This window comes from Heptranchias perlo, chromosome 18, assembly GCF_035084215.1.
Source record: "Heptranchias perlo isolate sHepPer1 chromosome 18, sHepPer1.hap1, whole genome shotgun sequence".
Classification (NCBI taxonomy): Eukaryota; Metazoa; Chordata; class Chondrichthyes; order Hexanchiformes; family Hexanchidae; genus Heptranchias; species Heptranchias perlo.
This window is the reverse complement of record NC_090342.1, coordinates 22,144,844-22,164,859: the sequence shown is the minus strand read 5'-3', so window position 1 is coordinate 22,164,859 and position 20,016 is coordinate 22,144,844. Positions and strand designations below refer to the sequence as shown.

At 38.8% G+C, this 20,016-nt stretch overlaps 2 protein-coding genes across 4 annotated transcripts in view; one reads left to right on the top strand and one right to left on the bottom strand.

Annotated features, from left to right (window-relative positions):
- Window positions 1-18,759, top strand: part of LOC137334666 (interleukin-1 receptor-associated kinase 4-like) — a 31,177-nt gene extending 12,418 nt beyond the window's left edge. For 2 of the 3 annotated variants that reach the window (XM_067999512.1, XM_067999511.1), the window contains 9 exons: window positions 5,132-5,335; window positions 7,036-7,196; window positions 12,583-12,647; window positions 12,751-12,865; window positions 12,997-13,106; window positions 14,290-14,473; window positions 16,973-17,035; window positions 17,422-17,580; window positions 17,684-18,759. In XM_067999512.1, coding sequence (XP_067855613.1) covers window positions 5,132-5,335; window positions 7,036-7,196; window positions 12,583-12,647; window positions 12,751-12,865; window positions 12,997-13,106; window positions 14,290-14,473; window positions 16,973-17,035; window positions 17,422-17,580; window positions 17,684-17,725 — 1,103 coding nt within the window. In that variant the 3' untranslated portion in view covers window positions 17,726-18,759. Of the gene's footprint in view, window positions 1-5,131; window positions 5,336-7,035; window positions 7,197-12,582; window positions 12,648-12,750; window positions 12,866-12,996; window positions 13,107-14,289; window positions 14,474-16,972; window positions 17,036-17,421; window positions 17,581-17,683 lie in introns of those variants that run through there. The other variant, XM_067999513.1, reaches the window with a different exon arrangement.
- Window positions 17,325-20,016, bottom strand: part of LOC137334667 (twinfilin-1-like) — a 32,756-nt gene continuing 30,064 nt past the window's right edge. Inside the window, exon 10 of the mRNA XM_067999515.1 lies at window positions 17,325-17,957. The gene's annotated coding sequence lies outside the window, so the exon portion shown is untranslated. The remainder of the gene's footprint in view (window positions 17,958-20,016) is intronic.

The window sequence follows — 20,016 nt, the reverse complement described above, 5'->3', positions numbered from 1 at the left end:
AAAGAGAAGTTCCAGGGTGTGTGAACACTGGGAGGGGATGGCGGTTGTGGCTGTATTGGGAGGTTGATCTTGGGCTGTGGTAGTACTGGTATGGTGTTAGAGTGTTGCTGAGTGTGGGCGTACTGGGGAGCGGTGCTTGCAGGGTGCCATGGATAAAAGTGTGGTGGCAGATGTTTTCTCAAAAGGGGGTCAGCAGTGACAGAGAATGGCATGGGTGCTCGCCATGGGAGTGGTGAGAGGCAACAGATGGGGAAAAAGTACACGTACTCAAGAGTGGGGGAAGCCAGAAAGGAGCGAACGATTTCTTAGAAGGGTTTACCCAGCTGTGACTTGGAGAAATCTATTATTTAAAATAGATATTATTAAGCATTTCTTTTAAGTAGTACAGATTTCCCTAGGCCACTTCAGTGGAAACCCTTTCAACAAATCACCTCCCATCCTATCACATCACAACCTGCCCTTGAGTCCTGAGGCACCTCCTTATAGTGACAAAAGATGCATTTCTTTCCAGTTTAAAGGTCATCAAGCATTTTTAAAATCTATTTACTGATTTGAAAGCATTTGAAGAACTTTAAGCCAGAACGTGGTTTTTGTCACCACAAGGAGACCCCTCGGGAGTCAAGGTCGGGTCACATTGCAGGAGGGCCATGAACATGACCCTTGTCACTGTGGTGGGTGGGGTGCTGCAGAAGGCCTCGAGATTTGGCTGGGTTGGGTTGGGGGGGGGGGGTCCTGTCACAGATGGAGGATCAGCAGTTCGGGGGAAGACAACAGTATCGGACACAGGCCTGATTTTAGGAGTTCTTGCACTATCTTGGAGATGCAGCTGGGAGGACTCAAAGATAAATAAGCAAAGGTACCTTGGAAACCAAGCTTGGAGGACTCAACCAGAGGTAAGTTTAATTGTGACAGGAAGAAATGAGAGACATGCATGACAGAAGTGGCATGATGGAAGAAAGTAATTAAGTATTACTTGACAGAAAGTGCATGCTATGCAAGATTGTTAATATATTAAAGATGGTGAAGGGAACTGGTTGGAAAGAATTTACGTTAGGAGAGGATATCATAAAATAGTAGTATCAGTTCTACTATGCATTCTACTTTGGCTTTGAATTGCTGGGATCAGAAATTCATCCACACCAATTAAATCTCTGGTACTTAAATTATTTAAACAAATGTTAAAAAGAAAAACAGAAATGTGATTTAAAAAATTGAAGTTATTCAATGAGAGATGATATATCTGAAGATATCTTTCTGACCTTTACTTTCACTAGATTTTTTGCCTATTTTACTTGACTTCTCAACTTTCCTCAGTCTCCCACTATACCTCTTGGCTCAGCTGATGCCTGCTTCTACTCCATGACATGCAAAGCTGTTCATGCTCTCAGACTGAAAATTTAGCACTCCACACCACAGCAGCTGACTGTATAACAGAACCATCATCTTGTATTGAGGTGGAATCAGATTACATCTGCAGCTGTAAGTATGCTCAGAGAGGGATATTTTCGCACATTCATAGTTAATGGACAGAAAATCTAACACATTATCTTCCATTTAAAGATACTTGTTTAATGCACATTAAGTGCATATGTAATATAAATGAGACAGAGGGCAGGTCTTGATGGTTTACCAAAACCTGTTTGTCTTGTAATGACAGTAAATGTTGAGTTTCATCATATATCCTATATACAGGTTACATGTCTAAAATCTACAATGTAATTTTACACTTGGTGGTTTACGGGTCTCTGTGCTGCTCTGAAGATTTTGTGGTGCTGCACACATTCCCCAATGCTACCTTGCTGACTTAGCCACCGACCTCCCAACAGATACTCATTTTCTTCCTGGTCACTGTTTTTTTTCCAGCATGTTCTTCTTGTGCCTGCATCTTTAGGTTTGTCCCTCTCTCATTTTTGGCTCTCTGTTTCTTCTCAGTTCTCCTGCTCCCTGCTACTCTGATTTTATATGAAAGAGCTCCTGGTATGAATGGTGGAACCCCTAAACACATGATGAGCTTTTAGCAACACTAGTTCCTGACAGAACAACAACTTGCATTTATATAGCTCCTTTTAATGGAGTAAAACGTCCCAAGGTACAAGCATTATCAAACAAAATTTGACACCGAGCCACATAAGGAGATGTCAGGACAGGTGACCAAAAGCTTGGTCAAAGAGATAGGTTTTAAGGAACGTCTTAAAGGAGGAGAGGTAGAGAGGCGGAGAGGTTCAGGGAGGGAATTCCAGAGCTTTGGGCCTAGGCAGCTGAAGGCATGGCTGTCAAAGGTAGAGTGATTAAAGTCGGGGATGCTCAAGAGGCCAGAATTGGAGGAATGCAGAGAACTCGGAGGGTTGTAGGGCTGCAGGAGGTTAGAGATAGGGAGGGGTGAGGCCATGGAGGGATTTGAAAACAAGGATGAGAATTTTAAAATCGAAGCGTTGCCAGACCAGGAGCCAGTGTAGATTAGCGAGCACAGGGGTGATGGGAGAATGGACATTGTGCGAGTTAGACAGCAGAGTTTTGGATGCACTCCAGTTTATGGAGAGTGGAAAATGGGAGGCCAGCCAGGAGAGCTTTGGAATAGTCAAGTCCGGAGGTAACAAAGGCACGGATGAGGGTTTCAGCAGCAGATGAGCTGAGGCAGGGGCGGAGACGGACAATGTTACGGAGGTGGAAGTAGGTGGTCTTGGTGATGGAGTGGATATGTGGTCGGAAGATCATCTCCGGGTCAAATAGGACGCCAAGGTTGTGAATGGTCTGGTTCAGCCTCAGACAGTGGCCAGGGAGAGGGAATGGAGTTTGTGGCAGAAGCCAAAGACAATGACTTTGGTCTTCCCAATATTTTTTTTTATTCATTCATGAGATGTGGGCGTCACTGGCAAGGCCAGCATTTATTGCCCATCCCTAATTGCCCTTGAGAAGGTGGTGGTGAGCCGCCTTCTTGAACCGCTGCCGTCCGTGTGGTGAAGGTTCTCCTGTAGTGCTGTTAGGTAGGGAATTCCAGGATTTTGACCCAGCGACGATGAAGGAAGTCGGGATGGTGTGTGACTTGGAGGGGAACATGCAGGTGGTGTTGTTCCCATGTGCCTTCTGCCCTTGTCCTTCTAGGTGGTAGAGGTCGTGGGTTTGGGAGGTGCTGTCGAAGAAGGGATATTAGAAAGCAGAACCAATACTACCAACTCATCGAACTAATAACTACCCCACTTACAGAATGTAGGACACACCTTAAAAATGGCAGCAAAAAGCAATTATTATTTTTTAAGCACTCAAGATGTGTGGTAGATACTATTGGCAATGAATTATGAAAAACAATCCACTCGTACAAAGCTATAATGTAATCAAGAAAGTTGCGTTGACAAACTGAATAGTAACACTTAAGCTTTGAAATTATGTCAGGGTACAAATTAACTCCACGGAGCAGTTTTAATTAGCTTTAGGTCAATTTTTGTATTGTTGACGGTAGATCTTGGTGCAGATGCCGATTGCCAGTGTCTAATATATTAGTGATGCATGATGTTCACACTAATGATTGTGATGTAATCCTGCAGCTATATCAAGAAATAATCAACAATGGATTACTTTAAAAAATGACACATGCGGTCAATAATAGTGCTGTCAAGCTCAAAGCAGTAGTACTGTACTTACCATCTGTGGTTGTAATAATACATGGTTTTATATCTATACAATAGTAATTAATAAATCTGATGGTTTATTTTCACTTGTTTTTAAATACTGACATGAAGTCATAGAGCAGAAAAAAAAATAATTCTGGCTGTGTAACTCATTGCTAAATTAAGCTGTTTATGAGTCTGACATGACCCTGTCAATTTAATCTTAATCTCAGTTCAGGGGATTTTCAAAATGGTCACTAATTGCTGCTGACAAGAGGTGAGAAACAGCTCACATGATCCAATGGAGAGTATTAAAATGCTGTTCTTTGTTCCATTTAAAATGAATTAAAAATAGATTTAAAAACTGCAAAGGCACAGAATAGTGAATGTCTGTAATATGACACATCATTCAATTCATAATTCAATGAGGTAAATGGTGAAAAGATTTACTATACCAAATACTTAATTGTTGACTGCCCTCTATTTGTGTGAATACTGTGAAATAAATATTCTTTAAATCACAATTTTTTGAATAGAGGAACCTTATTTCAAATGCATTTTTGTAGCACTTTAAAATGGTTAAGCACTGAAGAATTTGAGATAATGTTTTGTATCCTAATTGGATAAGCTATGCATACTGAGTCAGTTTATAATAACCAAAGTACTATTTGGAGACAGGATGGGGAAAATTATACTGTATATAACTTTTTAGCGTTAAGAATATTTTTGTCTTTTTTGCGGGGCACTGTGATCCATGAAAATACTCATCACGAATATTGTGGACCTTTATCCAGCATGTGGGTGGCAAAGCACATTGTGTGATTTTAAACTTTCACAAATAAGTATGCAGAATTTTCCATTTATGAATATAAACAGTTCTAAGGTATAACTCAGTATAGATTTATGTAAAAGCATTTGTTTAATTTTGACATAATTAAGATGCATTATTGTATAAAAAGATTTACACAAGCATAATTTAGTCTAATTTATTAGTAGATCTGGCTACTGGTTGAAAATAAGTATATATGTTAATTAGGATTTGAGAAGTGACAAGTCCTTCCGTGATGCGGCCGTCTTCAAAATACTATAAAGATAAAATTCAGGTTTAGAGGCGTTTTTTGTAACCTGAAAATAAAATAATGTTCTGTAATGACATGAAGTGCTATAGTGTTTGCTGTTTTTTAAATCCCATCCTGATTAATCAGATATCACATACTTGAACCAATGTGCAAAAAGAAACATCGTTTCCTAATGATTTACATGTACCATCTCCTTGTAGCGTGAGTTACAGAAATGCAACTATCTTGGAAATTTTATTCCCCAACTTTTAGTTACAGTCTGAATTCATGCCACCTCATATATTTTTATTAAAATAGTAATGCAATTATTTGCTGCTGATTTACACTGGTCAGTATATCACTGCTTCTAAAGAGGAGGGTGATTTATATAACAGTAGATAATGACATGACCTAAAAATCATATTCCATTGGTTTGTATTGACTGTGATCTATGATTTAACTTAACAGATGAAGTACCATTGGCTGTACCATCCAGTTCACTAGCTGAAAGAATTGACAACCCTATCCGTGACTCTGCGTGTAAGCCAATGATACCGGTCTCCAATAATGAACATACCCACTACTATCCTGACAGCAGCACTGAGAAGGAGACAGTCTTACTGGTGAACAGTTCGAATCAGCAATGTCCAGCTTGTGATTCTTTAGAAACTAGTAAGTCAATTAAAGCAATTTCTGCTGTAATGTGTGTCTGCATGTTATATGAATTATAATGCTCAGTAAATAATGTGGCTAAAGATTGCAAAGTCAAGCTTAATTGTCCTGCCAAAGAATTTGCAGAATTTGTAATGGAGAGTCGGTAAGATTATTCATTTCAAAATGGATGCGTAATAGCATTATCTTTATCTTTCATCAAATTCACATGCTAGCAAAATTTTTGGAAATTACATACCTACAGATACTAAGTAATCTGTGTCTCATCCACTGACTTGTAAAATTCAGTGGTCACACAAAAGTCACTATGCGCATCTAAGGAGTATTTCGCCAGTCAGGCATTTACCCACCTAATGTGCTACTCCATCCTACTCATTACCTGAATCAGAAACTTTCTGGCCTATTTCCTGTTGGGGAAATTTCTCATCTTTGGCAACTCCCATGGCAACTTCTGGAGTTAGAAAGTCAGTTGTACAAATTTCCCAATCTTATAGGATCATGAAATCCTGTCACAGCAGCCCTTGGCTGAACATCTGACTGCAGAATCTGACATAAGCACAAAGGAGGAGAATCTGAGGCATTAAATCCTAGCACTGGTAACATCAGTGGGCAAGAGGGGGAATCCCTTGGTGCAAACATGGAGGTGGAGGGGAAATGAAGAATTGGGCAGAATGGGGAGACAAACATTGGAAGCTAAGAAAACTTCACCTCCTAAATACTTGCTTTTTTATTGTGGAGATGAGAGGAAGAATCACTGAATCCTGGTTTCAGGAGAATGCCTGAGCAGAAAATGAGCAGAAACAAATAGGCTTGGCTGAATGGGTGGGGTGAGATGAGGTATCTGAGACAGACATTTAAGGGTGAGGTGAAATTAAAAGCAGAGATTGGGGGCAGGAATAGGAGGTAGACAAATTTGATGGAATTTCAGAGACGATGGAGCAAATGGGTTTCTCGGAGGCATGGCGTGTAACGGAGTTCTGTATTACTTTATCTCTATCCTTTATGAATGAGGTGGCGAATCTGTTTGAGGGAGATATTTTAGCCTGGATCAATTTACCTAAGCCACTCTTCTAATTAATAGTAGAAAGAGTAACATTCATTTTTAACAAGCATGAGGAGGACAAAATCCTATAACGGATCACAATCCCACACGAGTTTACTATGCACCAACTATTCTTGTTCACCAATCATAATGTATTGACTTTCACAATTAATCTCTTGTGAACTAAAATGCCAATCAGTTTAAATCTTTTATCACTAGAGAATCCTTCAGTTCAGCCCATGAACAGTTATTTTGAAACAGTAATTACTACAGATAAATTATGGGTATTACTGCTAAAATTCTGGCAACAACACAGAATCAAAAAGATAGTGTTTTGTAACAATATTTAATGGCTCCAAACTAAAGTCATTTGAAAAACTTTGTAAATATTTCTTCAATTTGTTTGTTTGTATCTACGTTCTCCAATTATGTGTAAGCCGTCATGTTCTTTGAATTCTAAGTTGAATATTAAAATTAATCATATGTTTATAATATACATAAAATCTGATAACCTGTGGAAAGTTAAAATGTGGTGAAATGAAGATAAAACAAGGTACAGGGAAACAAAAGAATTTATTGGATTAAATAAGATTTTTCAAATTGGTACTATTCTATCATTTAGTTACCTTATTAACATGTTTTGAAATTTGTGTTTCAGACCTTCACAGTTTCAGCTATTATGAGTTGATGCAGAGGACTGGTAACTTTGATGAGCGTCCAGTATCAGACGGCGGCAGTAAGATTGGAGAAGGCGGGTTTGGAGTTGTTTACAGGGGCTACATAAATGACAGAATGGTGGCTGTGAAAAAATTGGCAGCAGTGGGTACTCATTTATGGTGGATAATTTAACTGCAGGCACCTTTTATCTTCTGTCATTATACATTTTAAGTCTTTATAGTATTATACTCAAGTTGCAGGTTGGTTAGATTTATGGCTGATCACTAATTCAAGCAGAATAATTTGTTAATCACCCAAGAAATCTGTGTAGTGCAAATAGGTCTGTCTTCTAATGATTAGTAGGTGCCAGCTTGCCTCAATTAGCAACACAATATCCTCAGTCATAAAGTCATGAATTCAAATCACACTCCAGAATTTAAGTACATAATCTAGGACTGCATTTGAGTGTGGTACTGAGGGAATGCTGCATTGTCAGACATGCCATCTTTTGGATGAGACAGAACAAGGGGGTACAGTCTTAAAGTTAGAGTTAGGCCATTCAAGAGTGATATCAGGAAACACTTTTTCCACACAAAAGGGTAGTGTAAATGTGGAATTTTCTCCCCCAAAAGGCTGTCAATGCTGGGTCAAGTGAAATTTTCAAGACTGAGATAGACAGATTTTTATTATGTAAGTTTATCAAGGGATATGGATCAAAGTTGGGTGAGTAGAGTTGAGGTACAGATCAGCAATGATATAATTAAATGGCAGGACAGGGTTGAGGGGCTGAATGGCCTACTCCTGTTCTATGCAAATAAGAATAGGAAGTTCTCCATAGTGGCCAACTAGTAATGTTTCACTTCAGCAAATAGTGTCTCTGGCCTCTGTTCGAATCACTCACTGCAGGTGTGGAAAATTCACTTATTTTGGAACGTATTAAAACATCCCATAAGGCATTACAAGTCACCTCTTCTGCATTTTTCAGCACATGTGCAAAAGGAAGAAGAGGCCATGTATTATGGGGCGCATTCATTGGTTCCTGTTCTCCCCCGCCCCCCGCAACCCTCCTCCCCACACCCGAGTGGGGGTTGAGAATGTTGCAAGGTGTCCCTATTTCCAGGAGTAATGTTGCCCTTTAACCTGAACTAACAGATTCTAAGACTAGGCAGTTAAGTGGGAAGTGCAGCTGTGCTGGCAAGATGTAATTTAGCTAACACTGCGCATTAGTAGACTGCAATGTTACTTCCTTTTCATTCCTGTTTTCAGAATCCTCTATTTATATACATTTAATTACTTAGTCATAATGTGCACAATGTATAATTTACAGGACCAATTATAAGCTGTTGTTAGGCTTGGTTTGTTTGTTGAAATGTAGTGCTACAACACATTTAACTACAGTTTCTGAATTCAGATCACCTGTGCTTTACTTTCTATTGCAATATTTGAATCTGACAGAGCAAGGGGATACAATCCTAAAATTAGAGCTAGGCCATTCAGGAGTGAAAGCAGGAAGCAATTTTTCATACAAATGGTCGTGGAAATGTGGAATTCTCAATGCTGGCAGCTGTGGGGGACCTGCGAGAGGAGTGACAGTGTTCATTACTGCAGGATCATCAAAAATAAAAGTAGTGCAGTCAAGGAGGTTGGGGGGGGTGGATGTCAGTCACTTTTGCACATAGTTTAAGGAATAAATGACACATCAGGAGCAATGACTTCAATGTCTCTTACCATGTATTCCGGTAACTACAGTAATTTACACTGGATTCATGTCAATAAATTACAGTGGCTCACCATCATGTAACAAAAAGAAAGCCTTATAAAAAGGCAGGCAGGCCCTTTTTAGAGGGATGGTAGCAGTCCTTATCACAGGAAAACAAAATGAAATTAATAATCTTTTGCCTTTGATTTCTGAAATGAATAATAATGGTGATATGTCCCTTTAATGTTCAGATTAATTAAAATGCTGGCATTAAAATTGAAATTTATTAAATCCTAATACAAACATATGAAATTGACAGGCAGGAAAAGACCAGCTGGTCCATCAAGACTGCCCCTCACCATGATGGCCAGACCATCATGGCTAAACACTTCTTCCTTCCCCCGACCTCCCACCCTCTCACCCACCCCCACATTCATGTAATCTCCTGGGAGGGGCAAAAAACAGAAAAAACCCAGGGCCAATAAGAGAAATAATACTCTGTGAAATTCCTTTCTGACCCCCTCAGGCGATTGAAACCATTCCAGGAGATCACATGGACCAAGTGTTATCTATAAAGATACTTACCTTCTATATGATGCAATCTCTGTCCCAGTCAGGAACCAGTCCAGCTCCCTCTTGAAGGCATGCAGAGAGTCAGCACCCACCACACCAGCTGGCAGTGTATTCCAGAGGCTCACGATTCTCTGGGAAAAGAAGAACCGCCTAACATCCAGTGTATTCCTACATTTCCATAGTTTAAACTCATGTCCCCTGGTCCTCCTCAGCCTGTTAAACTGGTATAGTATGTCAATACAGAGGCTATCCAGCCCTTCAATTATTTTATAGACCTCTATCAGGTCACTTCTAAGTCTACGCTGCTCTAAAGTGAACAGACAAAGGTCCTTTAGCCTGTCTGAGTAGCTGAGGTTCTTTAAGCTAGGAATCATTCTTGTAGTTCTCCTCTGGACCTTTTCCAAAGCCGCTATATGGCGGGTGGACCAAAACTGGGCATTGAACTCTAGATGCAGTCTGACCAGCGACCTGTATAGTGTCAAAATGGTGTCCTTTGATTTATACTGTTAATACAACCCAATACCTTGTTAGCTTTAGCTACAGTTTCTCTACATTAGTCATGAACCTTTAGTGCACAACAACACCAAGATCTTTTTGTCACTCAACCTCTTTCAGTGTTGTTCCCTGCAAATGATATGTGTATTCTGTGTTGGCCCTCCCAACATGCATAACGCTACATTTATCTAAATTAAACACCGTTTGCCAATGAGTGGCCTACTCCCCTAACGCATCTAAATCTTTTTGGATTTGATTGCACTCCCCTACCATCTTAATCCTTGCACAAATTTTGGTGTCATCTGCAAACTTACTTATCTTACTCTCAATACCACTGTCCAGGACATTAATAAAGACCATGAAGAGTAGTGGGCCTAGGACCGATCCCTGGGGGACACCACTTAGTAACATGTCTCCAAGGAGCTAGCTTCCAGTCAAAAGAAACTATCCCTGACTCTATTGAACTATTAAAGATCTGGGCAAGGGGCTCACAGAGCCTTTAATCACCCTTGGATAAATATTATCCGGAGCCGTATGGATATATGTATGATATGGAGCCGTATCAATTTTGAGATTTCCTGACCTATCCAAGATAACATTAGTATCTATTTTAATATTAATAATGCTATTCAATACTGAGCACCCCTCATCTGGAACATAAGCATCATCTAGAGGAGTTTAGACATGAAAGATACTCATTTAGCAACTCTGCCATAACCTGAGAATCAGTTTGAATCTGCCCTACAGTATCCTTTAGTAGCCCTATATGATCTTTTATGGTCTTCTGACAACGGACATAGCTAAAAAAGCTTTCGCTATTACTGCCACAATTACGTACCATCTTTTCCAGAGATCTCTTGGCTAATCTTATGGCTGTTTTTGTCTTCCTTAATTGCATGAAATACTTTTCCCTGTTCTCCTGCGAGTTAATTGCCTTCAGAGTGTAGAATGCCTTCTGTCTTGAGATTCAGCACTGAAAATAAAAGTCACAGTTTTATTTTAAAGATGACAGCTTAGTGAATGTGGCCCTCCGTCTAAGTAAAATATTAGTACCACTGTATACAAACTCCTGGGTTATTTGATTCTAAATTTAGTCAAACCACAGATTAACTTAATGTTTACAGAATATAGTTTGTTCAGTGGCATTTTTCTCTTACCACAGCAAAGCATATTTTATTTTGCATGTTTAATTGTTTCACCTCACCCATACCCATTTTAGATTGTATGTAGCTTTCTAATTTACTCATTTAAGTCCCATGGAGTTGCTTATGGATCAAAAGACAGGACTCAGCACACATGCATGGAAAGTGGTAAAGATGCACTGAATTTCAACAGCTGGACAAAAAAAATCAAATGTGTAGGGAAACGAGAAAGCACAGCAAAATAGGAAAAGAATCACCGTGCTCTTCAAAATGCAAGAAAATGCACCAAAGAAAAGTGTTTTTTAAAAAAATCAAAATTTCCAGAGGGGGCCACGCCTCCAGTTCACCCTAAAAATATATATTTTTTAATATATTGCCAACTTACATTAGAGGAGATGGGGTCCTTCCCATCATTTTCTCCTTCAAAAAATTCTAAATCCATAACACCAGGGTTCTTCCATTTTGTGCATCATGTGCATTTCCAATAGGACTAGAGCAGGCACACATAGCTCCTGCCTGAATATTATGAAAACATGGAAGTATCATTATGCCTTCCACATATTTTTTGAGGCATTATACCATTTTCTGATTTTTCTCATGTGTATTCGGTGTTGATCGTTGCTGAGATGCCCTTGTACGTAAAAGGTTAAAGGGGAAGCCAGTAACTTACAGCTGTAATCTAAATTTAGTTTCTTCTTTAGTGGGTAAGTTTTTATGTAATTTTATTTTCTTCTACTCAATTGTGTGGCTCAATTTGGGATTAGTCATTGTTACTTGCATGGTGCCCCTTCGCACAGTGGTTGTCCCTGTGGGAATCCCTCATTATAAAGTGTTACTTGGAGGAAGATGAGGATAAAAAGCGACGCAAGGAATGCCAACTTACATTAGAGGAGATGGGGTCCTTCCCATCATTACCCTTCTAACTGCATCTATCGGTGTCAGCCTTGATTCAGTAGTAGCACTCTAGAGATTTGAGCACATAATCTAAGTTGACACTGCAGTGCAGTACTGAGGGAGTGCTGCACTGGTGGAAGTGCCATTTTTCGAATGAGACATTAAACCGAAGCCCCCTCTGCCCTCTCAGGTGGACGTAAAAGAGCCAATAGCACTATTTTGAAGAAGAGCAGGTGAGTTCTTCCAGGTGGCCAGGCCTATATTTATATTGCTGTTTATGGGACATTGCAGTGTGCAAATTGGCTGGCGTGTTTCCTGCATTACAACAGTGACCACAATTCAAAAGTACTTCATTGGCTGTAAAGTGCTTTGGGACGTCCGGATGTTGTGAAAGGCACTATATAAATGGAAGTCTTTCTTTCCCTCATAATATAACACGCCATAATCCATCACTTGAGAGAGCAAAAGTAGTAAAATAAAAAATATATCAAGTGGAATGGGGTCACATAATTGTCAAATAACACATGCGTGACTGAGCTATGCCGCTCATTGTAATGGACAGTTTAATTTTCTTAAACCAGCATGTCCATTTGATATACTTTGTGCATTTTTCTTTTGCTTAGACATTCTTTTAGTGTGTAGCATCTGTTGAAAATCAGTGCTGGAACAGAGATTGCATGTACAACTCAATCACTAAAATTAAAACTCAGCATTTTAACTGGTTTACTATTTTTTTTAAATATAGGTATCGAATGTCAGTATCGAAGAGCTGAAACTTCAGTTTAGTCAAGAAATTAAGACTATGGCAAAGTATGTATAGCTTTTAGAAATCATTGATAATGTTTAGATTAATCAGCCATTCTGGAAGTATACCGTTTAATCTAATGGTAACCATAGTGTGATACATTTATAGATGTCAGCATGAAAACCTGGTTGAATTACTTGGTTTTTCCAATGATGGGGAGCATCCCTGCCTGGTATATGCCTACATGTCTAATGGGTCATTGCTGGATAGATTAGCCTGCCTGGTAAGTACAATTGGGCTCTGTAAAAGTCAAAATATGGTTATCTTTATTTTCAAGAAGTTTTTCTTTAAGAAGAGTAGAAGACTCTAATACTCACTTCAGCAATAAATTGGTTAATTCTGAAACCTTTTCAGGATAGCACAGCTCCACTTCCTTGGAATACAAGATGCAGTATTGCTGAGGGTGCAGCCAATGGTATAAAATACTTGCATGAAAATAATCATATCCATCGTGATATTAAAAGGTAAAGAACACCCTGAGTGTTTGTATTGTTTCCTTGCACTTCATATTTTGTATTCAGGATACTTACTTGTCATTCATGTAATGATATCTAAAAAAAAACTACGAGTCAAACTGCCTAAGGGACTATTGGTTATTATAACCTTCCCATCACAACACTCTTTCACTGATCTAGTTGAAGCTCCATTAAAGGTTGAGATAAACTCGGTTTTAACCAATATTCTTCTATTAACAAATTAACAATATCCCACTTCACCATTTGTAATTATTTTAGTCCTACTATAACATTCATAGGAAGTGGTTAGATCTATATAGTAATTTTAAACAAACAGATTGGACCTATTAAATGATAAATATTAGATCCAAATAGGTGAACCCTAACAGGGGTGATATAGTAGCTGGAGCATTAGAATTAAAAATAAAGAATCTAGGTTTAAATCACTGATCTTCATACTCAGACTTCTCTCCAGATGGTGAGTCTTGCCCATCTTAATGGGTTATCTATGGTAGGGAAGGAAGTGTAGCTGGAAGTGTATTTTCCTATACCAGTTGAGAATGTCTGCTGGCATCTGTGGAGGTGTCCTTCTGCCTAAGGAGGCTAGTGTGGATGCAAGAAGGGAAAAAGTTTAAGAAAATGAATGGTAAATATTTTGCTGAAATCCTAAGGCTTGTAATAAAGTTTTTTTGTGGCTGTTTTTCCCCCTCCGTACGCTTATGATATGTGTCATTCCCTGACCAAGAGCAGGAAAGCAACCTGTTCTCAAGTCCACTGCTGGAGTACTCTTACAGATGCTGGGAGGTGCACAAGGAGTGGTGTAGCTCTACTATTGATTTTTCCCTCACTGTGGAGAAGTCCTTGATTTACACTGCGACCTCCTGAGTTGAGATGAGCTCGGAACTCAGTGCTCAATAATGAAGTACACAATGAATTACAGTCACAGGTATATAAACCGTATTGAAAACTCTTGGGCCTGAACACCAATGATCCCACTCTGCTGCCATAATAATGGCAGAGTGGGACTTTGCTCACCTGAGAGGAAACTGCCTGGCCTCATTAAATCTCCGTCCGTTTGTATATCAACCCCAAGAAGACTAGATAGCATGTAAGCATCCAATCATTGAAACTTGCCTTTCTTGCATAGATTATGGCTCCTCAAAGATTGTTCACTGATCATTTTGTTTTTCAGTGCAAATATCTTGTTGGATGGTATATTTGTTCCGAAGATTTCAGACTTTGGACTTAGTCGGGCTTCATCACATTTAGCACAGACAATGTTAACTGAGAAGATCGTAGGCACAACTGCATATATGGCTCCAGAGGCATTGCGTGGGGAGATTACACCAAAGTCAGATGTTTTTAGCTTTGGAGTGGTAGGTACTTGTGATTATTTTCCTGAGACCTGAATGAGTAAAATTTACCCCAGTTTAGTGTCAGCAAAACCAAAATCATCCTTTTCAGCTCCTGCCAGCCCCTATATGCCTTACGCCTCGACTCCATCAGCCTGCCTAGCTGCCACTTCAGTTTAAATCCAGAAGTGTAGAATCTTAGCTTACTACTCAACCTCAAACTCAGATTCCTTCCCCCTGTCTGATTCATTACCAAGACCTTTCTTTCATCTCTGAAAGATGAACCACCTCCATCTCTTCCTCTCCCAACCGCTGCTGAAACCCTAATTCACACCTCTAATACCTCAAGACTTGACTTCTCCATTGCTCTCCTAAATAGCCTCAACTATCCACAAACTGAAATTTATACACACTCCACGGTACGCTTCTTTAATTGTACAAATTCCCACAATTCCATTCTCCCGTCATTACTAAGGTCCACTAGCTCCCTGTACGAAGGCGATTTGATTTTAGGATCCCTATCTTCACCTTCAAATCCATCCGTGACCTCATCCCACTCTATCACAGTAATTTTCTCCAGCCACACATATCCAAACACAGTTTCCATTCCTCCAATTCTGCTTGTACTGCACTCCCACCACACCATCGGCAGTCGTTCATTCAGCCACTAAGCCCTTCCCCAGAAACTCCCTCTGTAATCCCCTGTGCTTTATCATCTCCCTCCTTGGTTTTATGCATCCCCCTAAACATTTTGTTTCCCTTCCTCCATCCTGTTCAGTGTTTGCTTTTTCCTCTGCCCTGTAAAGTGCTATAAGACATCTTTCAGTGTGTGTAGATGTGTAAGTTGTTAGACATGTGGTCAATAGCCTGAAAGATGGTTACCCACCTTACTTTCTTAGACACAAGAAATACTTTGAGAATTTGAATTCAGCTTAAAAAATTCTGGAAATAAAAAAGGTCGCTATCAGTAAAAGTGACCGTGAAGCTGTTGGATTATTGTAAAAACCCAACTGGTTTACTAATGTACTTTAGGGAAGGAAATCTGCCATCCTTACCCAGTCTGGCCTCTGTGTGACCCCAGTCCCACGTGAACGTGGTTGACTCTTAACTGCCCCCTCAATTGGCCTAACAAGCCAATCAGTTGTATCAAACCACTACTCAAGAAGGCCCACCACCACCTTCTCAGGGCAACTAGGAATGGACAATAAATGCTGGCCTTATCAGCAACGCCCAAAATCCGAGAATGAATTGTAAAACCATTACCATGGGGACAAAAGGGATGGAAATTACACTGGTGAAAAGAGAAAAATAAGAAAAGATAAACTGCCCTGATAGGTAAGTCTTCTGATTTGTTTTTTCTCCTGAATTTAGTTTTTAAAAAAGGTGAAATGAACTGCCAGCAAATATATTTTTTGGGTTAAAAATCAAATCACATGTTAGAATTGGATGATCTGCAATTTCTTCCATTTAAACAATGGGAAGACTGAAGCCATTATCTTCAGCCCCTACTACAAACTCCGTACCCTTGCCACTGATCCTGGCCAATGTCTCAGGTTGAACCAGACTATTCGCAACCTTGCTGTCCTATTCGATCTTGAGCTGAAATTCCGACCCCCATATCCTCGCCATCACAAAGACCACCTATTTCTGCTTCCGTTCCTACCTTAGCCCACCTGCTAAAACCCTCAACCACACCTTTGTCACCTCCAGACTCCACTATTCCAATGCTCTCCTTGCCTAACCCACTACTGCCTAGATGCCACACTGGAATTCCCTCCCTTAAACCCTCCATCTCTCCATCTCCTTCTTTAAGGCTCTCTCTAAAACCCATCTCTTTGACCAAGCTTTTGGTCTCCCCTTTCTTCTTTGGCTTGGTATCCATTTTGTTGATCACACCTCTGTGAAGCAACTTGCTATCTTTTTCTAATTTAAAAGGTGCTTCATAAATGTAAGTTATTGTAAATTGTAAAATTGAAAGCTATAAAAATCATAACCTTTCTAAGTAATTCAAAGAATAAATGAGAAATTAATGCCATACAAAAAAATTGTACGAATAGTTCTGTTAATAAATACCCATTGTGAAAGCAGGAAACAAATACAATGATGTTCCATATGATATTTTATGGCATTCACTGATTGTTACCATTTGCAAAATGTAGTTTTACAGTAAAAGTTTGCATTATCAACAAAAGACTGATATTTTACATTACCCTTAATAAAATGGCAATTATAACTACCACTGCATTAAGGAGGGACTATCGGTGTAAAACAATTAACACAAAAAGTCTAATTGTAGGGTATCAAATTGTAATTGCAGACCTGACAAATAACTAATTTTTGCATTGGGTCCCTCTACTCCTAAGCCTATGGAGATTTGTTTCTGTTGTATTTCCTTCTTCCCCCTCTATCCCCCAAAAATGATCCTGCAAGTTGCAAAGAAACAATATTGATAGATGTTGTAATTTTTAAATATTCAGAATAACTGAAAAATATTAATTGTGCCTTTCTGCCTCTTACATGCAGGTCTTACTAGAAATAATAACAGGACTTTCACCAGTTGATGAACATCGTGAACCACAACTATTGGTAATGCAATATTCTGATATTTCTATTTGTAGAACTAAAAGGGGCACCAGTGTAACTTAATAGGTCTAGTATTCCAATGTGGGGAAAATAAAAATTCTGCCTCCCTCCCCTTTGTTCCTTCCCCTACAAGCTATGAAGAAATCAAATTCTGATGCATTGAAGTGAAAATGCTACTAGGTATACAACAGTATAGATGCAGAATTTGTGTTCATTTAAGGACACACACACAAAAAACAAATTAACTGAACACTGTGTAATGTTGGATTCAATCTGGTAATCAACATTTATAAGTATCAAGTTTAATTTGCATACAGAGGAAGTTAACAGAATTCTGTTAAAAGATTTACGTATGAGATCTGATTTTTACTTTATCTTTAATCCTAAAGCTTGATATCAAAGAAGAAATTGATGATGAAGAAATGACAATTGAGGATTATGTTGATAAAAAGATGCAGGACTGGGACTCTGTGGCAATTGAGAAAATGTATTTAACTGCAAGTCAGTGTTTAAATGAAAAGAAGAATAAGAGGCCAGATATTAAAAAGGTTTGTAGCATTCATATATCTATTCAGGTTAAAGGGTGTGTAACCATATTAAATTATTATATTCTTATTTTTAATGCAAAAATATTTCTTATGCTGTTTACAGGTGTATGATTCATTACAAGGGACTTCTTCAGTTGCTTCGTAGTGAGATAAAGCCTGGACCCTGGGTTACTGTTCACAACAAACTTGTTATTCAGTGCACAGTACAAACCTTGCATCTTTGATATATCTACAGCATTACTGATTAAACTTGTGTTTATAGGTCCACATATTCTTTGTACTGTATCTTCAGAATAAAAGTTCTTATGCACACCATCTACATCATGTGCATCAATTTTCTTCTTCCACTTTGATTAGGTCTTTGGGTTTTCTGCCTCCTATTTGTAAATAGCAAAGATAGAAAAGAACCAATTAATTTATGCAAAACTTTTTTTGGTGGAATGCGATTAGGGAAGAAAAAAAGTTTTACCCAATCACATTGTAACAACAAAAAAAATCTTGATGATACATCATGCAAGACTCTTCACTCAGGCTTGGAGAGGAAAGCTTTTGATAATATTTAAACAGTACTTTGGTAGATTGCTGTACTGCCTTCTAATATTAGAAATGTATACAAGTAGGCAAAGCCCTGCTCTGTACATGCATAAAACTGAGTTCTCCTGGACTCCAGAGTGGTGCATGCTAGCATTATACCTGCAACTGCCCACTTTCCCAACACTTCTGAAGGCACTGACTCTTGTAAGGTAAGGTTGCACAATGTTGTGAGCACTATAGTATCTTGCCCAAGTGGCCATTTTTTGTGTGCAAGCCTAGACAGTGATTTAATCTGTACACCGAAATTTGTTAGTGATTCATTATGAGCCTAGCTTTAATTTAAAATTTTCATTTTCCTCTAAAAAGCTTGCGGCACCAAGAGAGAAATGAAATGTTGATCTGTGAATTATTTATTTCATGTACATCATATTGGATAAGACAGTACGTGTCTGATTGTTTGCAGTGCATAGAGCAACACATTTTCAGCTTACAAAGTTATAATAGTTTTGCATGCACGCTTTCATTTATTTTGTAATATAAAACTGAGACATATTGCTAGCTTTGGTTATCCAATTTGCATACATTGTTTAATGTGCAAAATTCTATATGATTTACAAATCTTAAAATAAAACAATTGCTACATAACACGTCGTACTTTCTTCAACTGTTATGAAATATGGATAAGATCGATACTACATTGAATAGAGCTAGATTTCACAGCAGACAAATGAACTGAACTGAAAATGGAATTTTAACCCTTACCAGTGCTAATCAAATGCATGTAATTTCTATTTAGTCAGCCAGTGTAAGGGTTAACCATAACTCAAGACAAGTAAGACTCTCTTATTTTCCAGCAAGAGAGTTTTCATTAAATACTGCACTAGAATACATCATTACTTGTGCTTGAAATCTGTAATCAGGAGGCAATTTATTAGAAAGAGAACTTTCTGATCTAGGTGGATACTGCTTCAAAACTATGAGAAAAGCATAACTGCTTTAAACAGAGAGGGAATACAACAATTTCCAGTAACTATTGAGACCAATTCACATGCTGTGTGAAGGCAGACATGAGCTGTTGCATCCAGCAACTGGACAGGGTGTTCATGGAAAATTGAAGTGAATTGAGGAGTAGAGCAAGCACAGCTTGAGTCCAGGATAAGAGAAAGAAGAATCTGGGGTGTAGAGGCATTCCAAGTTGAGTACACTCTTAATTGGAGAAATGGTATAACAACTTTCTCAAATTCTGAGATATCTTCAAATGATACAATAGGTATCAGCTGTGTCTCGGTCAATAGTACTCTTATCTCCGAGTCAGAAGGTTATAGGTTCAAGTCCTACTCCAGAGAATTGAGCACATAATCTAGGCTGACACTTCAGTGCAGTACTGAGGGAGTGCTTCACTGTCAACGGTATCATCTTTCAGATGAAATGTTAAACTGAGGCCACGTCTGCCCGCTCAGGTGGACGTAAAAGATCCTATGACACTATTCGAAGAAGAGCAGGGGAGTTCTCCGTGGTAGCCTAGCCAATATTTATCCCTCATCCAACATCACTAAAAAACAGATTATCTGGTCATTATCTCATTGCTCTTTGTGGGACCTTGCTGTGCACAAATTAGCTGTTTCCTACGTTACAACAGTGCCAACATTTCAAAAGTACTTCATTGGTTGTAAAGCGCTTTGGGACGTCCTGAGGTCGTGAAAGGTGCTATATAAATGCAAGTCTTCTTTCGTACAATATGAAGGTCAGCTGTTTCGTCTTCATTGTAACATACCTTATTTGTGACTTTTTTTTCTGAAAAGCCAAACCTGGTACCAATTTGGACAAAAATACCTGTGCTTAAAATTATCTTTCTCCTTGACTGAATTACCCAATGCTATTTAGGTTTATTAAATCTTAAGA